General features: G+C 44.0%; 1 protein-coding gene and 1 pseudogene across 1 annotated transcript; both read right to left on the bottom strand.

Moving 5' to 3' along the window:
- Positions 1 to 5243: 5243 nt before the first annotated feature.
- Positions 5244 to 10430, bottom strand: LOC102929140 (sodium-dependent glucose transporter 1B-like). The gene is given in 5 exon segments (XM_006982793.4): positions 5244 to 5463; positions 5465 to 5504; positions 5506 to 6490; positions 8681 to 8797; positions 10262 to 10430. Coding segments are annotated over 5 exon segments (1425 nt in total). The 5' UTR covers positions 10428 to 10430; the 3' UTR covers positions 5244 to 5346.
- Positions 10431 to 10436: 6 nt separating this feature from the next.
- On the bottom strand, positions 10437 to 13798 carry LOC143268993 (uncharacterized protein C9orf85 homolog pseudogene; annotated as a pseudogene).
- Positions 13799 to 14200: the final 402 nt, after the last annotated feature.

Genomic DNA, 14200 nt, shown 5'->3' on the forward strand with positions numbered 1-14200 from the left:
GTAATTCATATTCACAGCATACAGAAGGATTATCCCACAGCAAGTTCTCTCCTTCCCTATAGTCCTTATACTGAGACACTGTCTCTTGTTTCTGCCCTGTGCTGCATACAAGGCTAGCCAGTTCTCCTGTCTGCCTCCCATCTCTCCACAGGAGTGCTGGGATTATAGATGTTCACCACCACATTGTTTTCCCAAGAGTTCCAGGGATCAAACTCAAGGCATTAGGCTTGTGCAAAGAGCATTTTTTTTTTATGGAAATGTCTCCCTGGCCTGGAGTCTGGACTTTTTATGGCAGCAGGTTAAGCTGTCACAGGCATGGCCAGAGGCTTCAGGAATGTCTCCGCTTTCCCCTCTAACACTGTATCCACTGGTATCCTGAGGAGAACATGTAATAGCTGAAATAGTGCTCAGAGTTGCTTTATAAACCTAGTCTAGCTCTTTGCTCAGTGTTATTATTACTAATTGCTCCACCCTAGTCATACTTTCCTGCTGAGTGTTTCTGATCATGCAGGTGGCCCTAAACCAATCATTTTCCTTTTTACCATTCTTGTCAGTGAGGGTACTTGGGGGTGACTCTTAGGGACCTGCAAGGAGTTCCTTTACTTACTTTATTTAGTCTTTTTTTTCTACCAGTTGTACCACCTTCAGGGTCAGGTGGGTCAGGGTCTTGCCCCTCTTGGAAGCACAGAGGACAGCTCCCCTTGAGACTGTTCTCTGAGGTCTGTACAGCATCCCTGATTCAGAGGATTGGTGGCTTTATGAAGTTTTGGAGGCCTTTTAGGGGCATGCCATTTTCCCTTGGGGATGGGCTCACCCTGGTGGGTGGGGGGACAATGTTGACTGCTTCCTTAGAGCCTTACTCTCTTGTCTTTGCCCCAAGTCTGGTTGTTGAATACCTGAGTCAGCGTCAGCAGTCCCGAAGAAGAGCCAGTGGCTTTGGTTTTTACTTTTGAACATCAAGGTAAAGCTTGGACCTATGGCACCTTTCGCTTTTAGATATACCTACAGTTCTGGGCACGTATATGGCACTAAATATGCCGTGACCACCTAAAGTAAGATATTTTTCTAACTAGAGTTCTAGAGTGAGCATTTGCAAGCCTTCATGGGCCGGGGAGATGGCTCAGCAGTTAAGAGGCCTTGCTACTCTTGCAGAGGACCTGAGTTCCGTTCCCAGCACCTACCAGGCAGCTCACACCTGTGAGTAACTTCAGCTCCAGGGGACCAGTGTCCTCTTCTGACATACACAGGCATTCAGGTATACCTGGCATACACATAATTAAAAATAAAAGGAAATCTTTTAAAAATAACAAAAAACCCTGGCCAGGTGTGGTAGCACATGCCTTTGATTCTAGCACTCAGGAAGCAGAGGCAGGTGGATTTTGTGACTTCAGGGCTATCCTGGTCTACATAAGGGAGTTCCAGGCTACCCGTGGCTACATAGTGAGACCCAGCCTCAATAAACAAACAAATAAATAAATAATAAAAGAAACAAGCAAGCAGATACTTAGAGCAGATTAATCTATTAAGAAAATCTTTTACATTCTTTTTTTGGAGGGGCAGGGGGTTTCAAGACAGGGTTTCTCTGTGTAGCCTTGGCTGCCCTGGAACTCTCTCTGTTCGAACCAGGCTGGCCTTGAACTTATAGATACCCACCTGCCTCTGCCTCCTGAGTGCTAGGATCAAAGGCATGCACCACCACTGCCCAGCTTAAACAGAATTAGATTTCAGATTATATTAAAACACTGAGTTTTGACTTTATGTGAAAATTAATACATTTAATTACTGCAAACTTAATCATAACTCTAGCACCTTTCTTAAACTACAGCTATCACAGCCTTTCTGTTCCTTCTGTTTTTGGCCTTCTCTGTGTTTCCATTTTGCAGTAATCCTTTACTTTGGAATAAATTCTTATTTGATGATAGGAAAAGCATTTCATTTTTTTTATTATTGTTTTTTAACCAAAAATATTTTTTCCACTTAATAGTTCCTTCTGCTTTCATTTTCTTAAAAAAAAAATCCTAATCATGAAAACACCCCAGAAAGCTGAATGTGAAGCAAATGGGGAGGGGGCCTGCTGATTCTTTCCACATGCTCACCTGTTTTTAGGGCCACTTCTGTGGCCACAGCAGCAGACGCTCTGGCCTATGTAGGGCTAGGAGGACGGGGACTTTTTGACATCCCCGAGGCTGTTTGGACTTTTTCACTCAACGCAGTGTTTCTCCACCTTCTTAATGTTGCGACCCTTTAACACAGTTCCTCAGGTTGTGGTGACCTCCAACCAGAGAATTATTTTGTTGCTACTTCATAACTGTAATTTTGCTAATGTTATGTACTGTAATGCAAATATCTGATATGTGACCCCGGGGCGGGGGGGGGGGGGGGGGATCTGGGGGGGTCACAACCCACAAGTTGAGAACCACTGACTTGGAACCTTTAAAAGCCTGGATGTAGGATACCTCCGACCATTTTCTTTATTCATCATTTTTTTTGTTTTTGTTTGTTTGTTTGTTTTATTAATTTAATATGTATACAATGTACTGCCTGCATGTATGCCTGCCCGCCAGAACAGGGCACCAGATCTCATTACAGATGGTTGTGAGCCACCATGTGGTTGCTGGGAATTGAACTCAGGACCTCTGGAAAAGCAGTCGGTGTTATTAACCCTTCAGCCATCTCTCCAACCCGTTTGTTTGTTTTTTTGAGACAAGGTTTCTCTGGGTAGCTTTGCGCCTTTCCTGGATCACACTCTGTAGCCCAGGCTGGCCTCATCTTTTATTAAAAGAGATCTAGCTGGAGAATGGAGTAAAGGCTGCTGCTGTTGCCTTGTCTCTTTAACATCTAACACACACACACACACACACACACACACACACACACACACACACACACCTGAATGGAATTTTCCATTCCCTGGAGAAGAGAGTGGGATTAAGTTTATCTCAGTGGTTGGAGGTCTGCCTAGATCTTCTGGGCTTTACTGCTCCAAGTTCTATGCTGAAATTCCATGGAGGCTTGAATTGAAATGACCCCGTGGTCTGGTAATCCATGGAGTGAACCCCCCTACCCCAGAGTGGCCTATGTAAACTGAAGTTCTCAGAAAAACAATGAAAAGCCACACCCAGGTATGGTGCAAGGCTGTTTTGTTGGAAAGATTGTGGACACTGGAATGTTGCAGCCTCAGAGATCCTTAGGCCGTTCATTAGCCCCCCTTTTGTCAGAGCATCTTATGACATCTACAGAAAAGTAACTAAAAACCCCATGTTTGGCTAGCAAGACATTGAGAAGCTGCCACAGCCTGGGTCCATGGGGACTCAGGCACAGTTCATGATGGCAGCGGACCTCAGCAGCATCCATGTGATGCTGATTTTGCAAGCATACAGAATGAAAGGGTTATGGGGTATCTGGGCTTCCACCGACATTTCAAAGGAAAGCCCAGGAGGTCAGGGCATGTGCGAAAGGATCAGAATGCTCGCAGGTCGTCTCTTACAGGGCAATGACATGAAGCTGTAGGACAGCGAAGCCATCAAAGACTCCACAGCAACGTAGACTGCCAAGACTAGGTCCTGCATACCAAGCTATAGGCAGCGAATAGTTCCGGCCAAAGGGAGTGACCACATGTCCTACAAAGAGCTAATCCAGAATACGGGGGCCACAGCTCGCCCTAGTGTACTTCATGGGCTGTGCACAGGCTAAAGGATTTAGTGTCTTCCCTCGTGGGTTTTTCTGTGGTCTGATTATTTGTATTCTCCTGTTGGGGGGATGTGAATGGGACGCCCTGCCATTGTAGTTTGGAAGTATGTAACATTCTTTCGATTTTCTTAAAGACAGGGTCTCACTGTACTTCAGGCTGGCCTGAAACTCAGGCCACCAGGAGCTACCATGCCTGTCTCTTTCAATCTTTAGAAAAGCTCACAGCTACAAGTTTGCCTGGAGTCTCTGAGACCGGGGGTGGACTTTCAAGCCAACACTTCAGATGTTCCAGACTTCTGAAGCATGACAGAGCATTTTGCACCAGATTCTATTTTACTGGATGGAATAGTAGACAGATCATTATTTTCTATATCTATATAAGAAAACACTGTCAAGTAACTTTGTCCCAGTGTTAAATGATCATTTATTGTAAGGTATATCCTGTTTTCAGAGGTGTTAAAAGTATGGAGGATGTACCTTATGATGGATTCAACTCTGCGCTGAAAACAGTATTTTTCATAAGAGTATTGAGCACTGAGTACATTAAATGGCAAATGTAATCAGTATCACATTCTTAATTAAGCTTTCGATCATCTTTGTTCACTCAGTATTTGCAATGATGAGTGAGCAGAGCTCACATTTATTTCTGGGCAGCATCTTGCAAAAACTTCATGATGCATAGATTTTCAATTTAGGAATCATCTCATCTTCAGTTTTAGAAATTCAGGGTCTGGAGATGACATTGAGGCCTATGCTGAGTGCCTCAGGGAAGACCTGAAAGTTAGATTCATGTCGAGAAGCCACACGTAATTTAAACCTTGCTTTGTGTTTCCTGTGTAGAAATAAAAAACTGAAACCAGACATTGTCACCGGCACACTGCGACCCAGCCCTATAGCGGTATGGAAGCATCTGACCCTTACAAGAAAGCTTTCACAAAAACACCCCCAGAACACTTGACAGAATGTGGGTGGGTGATCATTGCTGAGCAAATCCATATGATCTGTTGGAATGTCCCACAGCTTCCCAACCCCAACTGCCTTCTTTATATGCTCTGAAAGGTGGAGACTGTTAGGATCCTCACTCTGGCACATGCACAGCTTGGGGTCTTGCATCTTATGTCATTAATGGGCACTGGTGACTACGTACTCACCTTAAAAAGCCGGACGCAGACCCCCTCCCTCTCTCTCTCTCTGCTCTCTCTCTGGTCCCACCGTCTTCCTTTCTCTCCAGGCCTGGCTCTCCTCCCTTCTATCCCCTAATTCTTTCTAATAAAGCTCTTTGTAACTCTGGTAGTCGTGGCCACAGCCCGTGTCTTTTCCATCGGTAACCAGCACTGCCACCAGCACCATTTATCATAACCATCAGAGACCATAAACATTACCTACTTATTCGTCTGCTAGAACAAGTCTCCTAACAAGATCCTAAAATATGAGACCACTTGGTAGCTTATGGATGACTGAGAATCACAGGACATTTCTAAAATCGTCTAGTGTTCTCTAAAGTAGACCGGGAAATCTTGAATGCTAAGTAGGTATTGAAAAAATCTTCACTCTCTAGTTGATTGAACTCTTTATTCAGTGAAGTCATTAAGCGACTCATTCTCTCTAAGTATATGTCCCCTTTGTCCAGGAGTGCCTCGGGGGATTGTGGAGGACTCAGTAGAGGGGCACTTGTGTGGGTTCTGGCAGAACATCTCTAGATGACCCTGTTACAGATGGCCTCATTGGGTCACTCATTCCAACCACTTCAAAATCCATTTCATTCCAGTTTTTTAGTTGTTGTATCTTCCTGTTCAGTCTGTTGCTCATAGCCTAGAACTAATGGACAGGGCTTTCTGGTCCTCGCCTTTTCTTTTCCCTTTGCGCTGGCGTTCCAGGGGTAAGGTGGCTAATTTATACATCACAGGAAATAAAACAGCAGTGAATATGGCTGACCCCAGACATGTATAAAGAACGATGGGAAGTTCTGGGTAGTGTCCTTGAAGAATTCCGATTACTGCAGGAATCGCCATATCTCCCAGAGCGGCACCAATTACAAAGAATGCCGTGGATTTTCCACTTAGGCTGGTGTACTGCTCGATCCAGGAAACGCCACTGGGAAACGTGACTGCCATGGAGGCCCCATACACAGACGTTGCGATCCAGAGACAAAGAGGGCTCTTGTGAAAAAGCACCAGAAAGAAAGTTGAGACAAGACTGCCAATGTTACTCAACACGATCATGGTTCCAGGCTGTAAGAGTGTCGCAAAGACGATGCCCAGGCCCCTGCAGGCTGCAAAGGTCCCCCAGAAGACAGAGTTCAAGCCGGCTGCTTCACTTTCTTCCATGCCAACATGGGTGGTGGCGAAGGAGAAAACGTAAGAGCCAAAAGTTATCTCAGCTCCAACATAGAAGAAAAAGAAGAAGAAGAGGAGACAGAGCAGGGTCTTGTGATATTTAGCTCTTCGACCTCCCTCAGCGGATGCTGTGGATTTTTTCTGCCTTGAGCGTTTCTTACAAAACAGACCAAACAGGAAGACAGAGACTACTAAAATGTAGGTGCCGATGGAGGCGTATGCCCACAGCAGGTTCATGTCCTCAGGCACCGCAAACAGAGAGTCTGAGATGGCTCCAGAGGATTGGTTCAGCATCAGAGGGACAAAGTCTGTCTCTGTGTGGTTCTGAGCGGATGCTGTTGTCCCCCAGGCCAGTTTAGCCAGCAGGGGAGCCAGGAAGGCACCCAAGGCAAAATTAAAGTGCAAGGCCTGCATGTGTGGAGCTCCTTTGTCTCCCCAAAGAGCCAAGATGAGGACGTTTGCACCTGCCAATGAAACATGGGGAATGGTCAAAGTTAAACTGTCACTTCGTGTAGGGAAAACCAAATAGGCATTTACCACAATAAAGAGGTTGAGCCTGTGTCAAGAGGCAGAGAATCTGCGACATTAAACCTGACATTGGCCCCAAGTGATTCTGATCAGGGAACTGACCCATGAACACCAGAAAACTATGTGTTGTAATATCCCAGCCTCATACATGGGATGCTACAAGCCGGTGAGGCACCACCTCCCTGGAGCTAGGTACACTAGCAAAGGGCTGTTATAAACAGTGCTGACACCACATGGGGGAGTAAGACTGTAGACCTATTCATTGCAAGTGTTTGAAATATATGTGTTCACCAGGCACAATTTTATCATCAGATAGAGGCCAAATGACAAAGCTTTCTGTCAACCACTTGAAAATTGTGGGGAACATAATAAATACAAAACATTCCGTCAGGAACCCAAGTGCTATAGACTTAGATGTTTCAGTTACAGGAAACAGGTACATCTTTCAGAATCCACACAACACTGTCTGAACACTGGCAAGGGGAAAGCCATAAGCATCCATCCTTTGGCTATTTTATTTCAACCAGTTACTTTGAAATAAGCGTATAATTCTTTGTAACTTTGCAACCAAATGAAACCTGAGTTATAAAATATTACATGATGTATCAGATAACATTAGACCATCAAGGGATGTTCCAGCCAGGGAAGCAGATCAGTGCCCTTGCTCGCTTTCATCAGAGAATCTTCCTGCAGGAGGTGGGAGAAAAACACAGAGATCCACAGCCAGTGACCACACATACACACACACACACACACACACACACAGAGAGAGAGAGAGAGAGAGAGAGAAAGAGAGAGAGAGAGAGAGAGAGAGAGAGAGAGAGAGAGAGAGAGAGAGAGGCAGGCAGAGGCAGAGACAGACAGACAGACTGACCGACCTTGGAACACTTAGCTCTAAATGATGTCTCCATCAAATCCCTCCCCTCAGAGCTCAGAAATCTAGCTGAAGAGGAGGCAGAAAGAGTGTAAAAGCCTGAGGGGACAGAGGACACCAAGAAAACAAGGCCCTCTAAATCAACATGAGCAAAGCACATATGAACTCAGAGACTGAGGCAGCATGCACAGGGCCTGCACAGGTCTGCACCAGGTCCTTTTCATATGTATTATGGCTTCCAGTTTAGTGTGGTTATGGGATTCTTGAGTGTGTGAATGAGTGGGTCTGTTTCTTGTGCCTTCTCTTGGGCTCTTTTCCCTCTGTTGGTTTGTTTTGTCAAATTCTGATATGCAGGTTTTTCTCCTAATGTATATTATATTATATTATATTATATTATATTATATTATATTATATTATATTATATTATATTATATTATATTATATTATATTATATTATATTATATTATATTATATTATATTATAATATTATATTATATTATATCATGTTTTACTATTATCCCTGTTCTTCTCTAATGAGAGACAGAAAGGGAGTGGATCTAGATGAGAGAGGTGTTAGGGAGGAACTGGGAGGAGGAGAGAGGGAAAACTGTAATCAGGATGTATTAAGTGAGGAAAAAAATCTATTTTCAATAAAAGTAAAAGGAAAGAATATCAAGGGAGAGAGAGCTAGACAGCAGGAATTGAAGGAAAGTCCATGTCATGTGTGGTATTTTGTACATTTTCAAATAGATATTGACAAATGAAAAGCTGTACCTTTGGAGATTTAGAACTTCTGAAACAAATTAACAGGAAAGAAGGAAAGCAGCACAGAGTTTCTCTTAGCTCAGAAAACAGGGTGTATTTAACTGTATGTCTTCGTCTGTGCTTTCTTAGCCAGATGACGCTTGTTCCAAACCATCTACTCCTCCTGCTTTACAACGATAAAATGTAACCCCCTAATGCACGCCCATTTCACCCAAACTGCAACCACAGAAGGGCCTTTCCCAGGGCTGCTCCTGCAAATCAGTCTCTCACAGAACAAAGCATTACGTCCAATTGCATAGTTGGCTGTTCAAAATCACTGCATAATCAGCACCAAGTGCAGCTGCTACAAGGGCGTTCTGAGTGACCCCATGACCAAGTCAGCACATCTGTGTCATTACAAAAGTATGCACGGGACAGTTGATATCATCTGCTGTACTTCTCTAGTAGGGTTCCCACCCCTACACACCACACTGCAGGCTTCACGCACCTGTATCCACAACGCCCACGGAAGCCCCAAAGACAGACATGGTGATGATCAGTATGAGTGCCGTCTTGCAGAACGGGATGAGATAAAGGCCCGCCGCTGTTGCAACCATTGACAGCCCTGGGAGGAAAGGTAAGAAATTCGGCTGTGGGAGCTGGGAACACAGCTCAGTAGTAAAATGCATGCTTGTCTAGTGGGCATGAGCCCCTGGGTTTGATCCCCACTGCAGAAATAAACTCTAATATTAAAAAATGAAAATGAGCTATAAAAAAACTGTATCCCAGCCGGGCGGTGGTGGCGCACACCTTTAATCCCAGCACTCGGGAGGCAGAGCCAGGAGGATCTCTGTGAGTTCGAGGCTAGCCTGGACTACCAAGTGAGTTCCAGGAAAGGAGCAAAGCTACACAGAGAAACCCTGTCTCAAAAAACAAAAAACAAAAAAAAAAAAAAAAAAAAAACAAACAAAAAAAAAACTGTATCCCTCAGGATCACCAAACCTCTAAGAATACGAAAATAAGAATGAATTAACACTAAGAGTAGCAGTTTCTACAGTGGCCACGCAAAATCATGTAAATTCTATAAGGCTTTTGTAACTTATGACCTAAGCAGGTTTATAGTACTATTAATAATCACAATAAATTATACAGCAACACAAAGTTTTATAGCAAAGGAGACAGGCCAGAAATCATTTACTTACTGTCGCCCATTTAAGAAACTAGAGAATTTTTAGATGTGGACTAACAATGCTTTCAGTAAAGAAGAGCAAGTTTTTCATTCATCAGCAATAACTTATTTTCCTTGCTTTGTATCTTATAATTCATCTGAATTTCTCTTAATTGTGTCAATTTATTAGAAATATTATGCTAAGAGCTTTGCCGTCTTTTCAGGGGATGGAAAGGACAGTCCGGATTCCTCAGTGACACACAAAAGCATAGTCTACATCATTTCACTCACAGTCCCCTGCCCTCCATGTTCAATCGGAATCCACAGAGCCTGGCTGGGTTCCAGGAGTCATTCTGACCCCTGTGACTCAGAAGCTCTGCCCCTCCCCCAGATAAACAGAGCTTCATGGTCAGCCAGTGTGTGGGTCTGGAGCAGAACCTACGTTACGGTAAAGGTCAGCACTGCTCAGGGCTCCATGGTCAGCCAGTGTGTGGGTCTGGAGCAGAGCCTACGTTACGGTAAAGGTCCGCACTGCTCAGGGCTGCCGATCAAGTTCCCAGAGGATCAGCACAGACTCCGTCCAGCTGCCAAGGTTAGGGCAGGAGCCTAGAAGCCCAGCAGCCAGAAAAGACACCCGAGCTCGGGCCACTTGTGTTGTCAAGCATCTGCAGGCTGTGCTTTGCACTCAGAGAGCCACCGTGCAGAGTCAGGACAGGCACAGAACAGCAAAGGAGGGTTTTTTTTTTTTTTGGTTTTTCCGAGACAGGGTTTCTCTTGTGTAGCTTTGCGCCTTTCCTGGATCTCACTTGGTAGCCCAGGCTGGCCTCGAACTCACAGAGATCCGCCTGCCTCTGCCTCCCGAGTGCTGGGATTAAAGGCGTGCGCCACCACCGCCCGGCTGCAAAGGAGGGGTTTACTCACCCAAAAGAAAGAACTGATTCATGTGGTCAAAGAGAATCCCGCCAATCGTGGTACCGCACAAGAACCCAGAGGCACGACCCACAAATATCAGAGACAGGCTGCTGATATTTCTGTTCACGTTTGCTGCCAGGTCTTGAAATGTGGGTCCCAGGATAGCAACACTCATTCCCTAGAATTGAAAAAGACAAAAGCTTTTGATATACAATAATTAAAGTCATGTCTAAAAAGAGTGGTAACAGATTGTTCAACCATAAAAAGAGGGGGTGATGTAAGACAGTGGGTTACTTTTAAGTAATGTTGGATTTTCCTTTCTAGTTATTATATAGTCCGCACATTTTTTTTCTGAGTATTTATTTCCAAACTAGGAAAAGGTAAAAACAATGGGATGTAGTATATAAAAATATTTTGCCAGGTAGCAGTGGCACACACCTTTAATCCCAGCACTTGGGAGGCAGAGGCTGTCAGATCTCTGTGTTTGAGGCCAACCTGGGCTACAGAGAGTTCTAGGATAGCCAGGGCAACACAAAGAGGCACTGTCTCTTAAAAATATAAAATATTTTTGAAGGAAAATCACTACACATGATTGTAGTGTGTGTGTGTGTGTGTGTGTGTGTGTTTAAAAAACAGTTTTGCTTGGTAAGATGCACGGGGGCTTTTGCTAAGGAAGCCACACACCTGAGGTCAGGCTGTGGAAATGCGTTCACTGTGAGCTAATCATCTCAGTTTTCCATGAGATAGTTCTGACACAGTCACCAATTTTTACTGGATGGTTTGACGTTAGGTAGTATGTTTTTCTAAACAATTTCCATAGTTATACAGCATGCCACAGTAGGTGTTTACACACATATTCTATATACGCAGCTGTTTGTTATTCAAGTGTTATAATTTACATTGCTCATGTGTCGGTTCTGCCCATTTTGAACAGTCTTCCTGACTCTCCCATCGGATGCCAGGGTTGGCTGAGCCCTCTGCAGCCGACTCCATGCTGTGGGGCCACCTGCATGTCCCCTTCTTCATCATCCAAGTCACTGTCAGCATCTAAATCCTCCTCACGGCCTCCCTTCCCTCTGAGGGTCTTCTATGGATAGACCATGACTTTAGGAATTTCTGAAGTTTCTGGTTCTTTATTAAACACAAAGACAATAGCTTCTGTCTTTCCACATTTAGCACACTTCACGATCACAGGCACATGCTTCACACATTATGTGTTAAAGTCCTTCACTGTCTTTGGTACACATTTGACACACTTCTTAGGCTTCGACAGTGGTTTGTATTTTCTGTATTTTACGCACATTAGGAACTTCTTTGCAGCGCTGACATGCTCCATCATGAAGGTTTGCTTAGTTTTCTTTGATCAAACTAGTCATTTTTTGAAGGTGAATGTATTCTGGTGCTTCTGAGACCCGGACTGAGCCTCGGTGCCTTCCTGGGAACTCACCACTAAATCACAAGGACCTCAAGTCACTGCAGCCTTTACTTTACAGCCAAGGGGAAGGTTCCTGCCCCAGGTTGAGACTATCAACCAGGTTGAGTAGATTTTGCATAGTTTCAGATGTACTTTGTGCAGTTGTTAAGAATTAAACTGAACAAGATAGTTCCTCACCCTGGCCTTGTGGCACAGGTTTATAAACCTTGCACCTCAGAAGCCTGAAACAAGAGAGTAGAGAATTCAGGACCTGCCTGGGCTAGCCTGAGCTCAGGGTTAGCCTGAGTAATCCAGTGAGACACTGCCTCCAGATTTAAAACAACAGGGGTCAGTGGGTAGAGAGCTTGCCGCACCAGCAGGAGGCCTGAGTTAGATCTCCAGATTCACATTTTAAAAAGCTGGGCAGATGACACGCGCTTGTAATCTCAGAGCAGGAAATCAGAGACACACAGCTCCCTGGGCTCGCTGGCCAGCCAACCTCATTGATTTCTATGTCAGGTGAGAGACCTTGTCTCAAAATATGAGGTGGACAGCACCTGAGAGCAAAGATTAAAAACTAATTAATTCACGAGGAGGCTGGCAGATGGCTCAGAGGTTAAGAGCATTTACTGCCCTCGCAAAGGCCCCAGTTTGGTTCCCAGCACCCACACTGGGCAGCCCACAGTGACCTAAAACTCCAGCTCTGGAGGAATCTTACACCTCCAGCTTCCTCGGGCACCTGCACTCATGTGCACAGACCCACATGAGCACACACATAGACATAATTAAAAAGAACTTAAAATTAGATTTTAATTAATGCATGAAATGAAAACTACTAAAAACAAGACACATACAAGAGATAATATGCAGCTTAGTAAGGGTCACCTCAGGACATAGTGATACGTTTTTAAGGGAAAAATGGGGCAATTTTTGCATGAAAGTATATGATCAGTTAATAAATAAGATGAGGAAATAGGGCAAAAACTGAACAGGTAAGAACACTGTAGAAGGTTGTGGACATGTGACCATATTTGTTGAGATTAGAAAGGAACTACTTGCCATGCGGTGGTAGCACACACCTTTAATCCCAGCACTTGAGAGGCAGAGGCAGGTGGATCTCTGTGAGTTCAAGGCCAGCCTGGTCTACAGAGTGAGTTCCAGAAAAGGCGCAAAGCTACACAGAGAAACCCTGTCTCGAAAAACCAATTAAAAAAAAAAAAAAAAAAAAAAAAGGAACAACTTACAAATTTTTCTAAAAATTGGGCATTAGTATATAAAGTACACTGCAAAACTACAATTTCCTTCTTGTAAAAAACTAAATAAGGTTTTCCTATCATGCTGGCTGACTCTTTCTTTTTCTTTTTAATATGAGTACATTAGTTCTATGCACTACAGCCTCCTTCCATCAGCATGGCAGGGTCTTAATAAGATATTGTGGAGGATTTTACTTTAAACTTGAGGTATTTTGCCTAGAAAACAGGGACTCTCGTTATCCCAATGGATCCTTGGCATGTCTCGAAAAGATAATTCTCTTAACAAAATTAGAGAAAGTAAATTAATTGGGCTAATTTGTTATATTAATTACATGGGATATGCTGCTAAAAATTAAGTAATGCTATAATTTTCAGTTATTTTTGTAGGGGTGTGTTATTGTTAATGTGTCTCAGAAATTATGTAATATTCATAAAAATACCAGTGCTAGTAGAACATCAATCCTAATTGTTATGTGTAAGTATCACATTCAAGAGTCAGGCAGAGTGGCCCTGCCTGGAGTCCTAGCTAATCAGGAGGTGTTATATACAAGAGTCAGGCAGAGTGGCCCTGCCTGGAGTCCTAGCTAATCAGGAGGTGTTATATACAAGAATAAGGCAGAGTGGCCCTGCCTGGAGTCCTAGCTAATCAGGAGGCTGGCAGGAGGGTTAATGTAGAGCATGAGTTTTGGTCAACATGGGCAACACAACAAGATCCACCCCACAGAAGTTGTAGGTCATCAACATAAGCAACTTTTCTTGCCGAGTGCATCACTATTTCATGGTCTCTGACCATGGCCACTTTTAGTCTTGTCACTTACAGTTCATTGTTTGAGGGGTCTTTACCAAGCCACTCTCAGTGTGGCATTCAAGGGCATTCATGGCAGAGACTCCGACAAGAACAGGATTCTGTAACTTTAAGATCGTTCCATTAGGCTGGGTAGGAATTCTCAGACTTCTAATGAAGAAACCAGTGGCTCATAAACATCAAGCTGATGTTTAACCCAGCAGCAAACACAATAAGAATTAAGTACCAAGGAAATGACTTGCAGATTTTCATGCTAAGTAGCCAGTGGTGAAATTATTAAGCTATGTGGTTTGAATGAGCTCCACAAGATTGATCCAAGTTTAATGATCTTCCATAATCTATTTAATGAACAATTCTAGGCACCTGAAGTGGGAGAGCAAAACTGGTGTTTAAGGGGTGGAAATCCATGGCCAGTCGTGCGCTTGGCATGTCTGCCTGGTGCTCGCTGTCTTTAAAGCTTGCAACAGCGAAAGCTC

Source organism: Peromyscus maniculatus, chromosome 16, assembly GCF_049852395.1.
Source record: "Peromyscus maniculatus bairdii isolate BWxNUB_F1_BW_parent chromosome 16, HU_Pman_BW_mat_3.1, whole genome shotgun sequence".
NCBI lineage: Eukaryota > Metazoa > Chordata > Mammalia > Rodentia > Cricetidae > Peromyscus > Peromyscus maniculatus.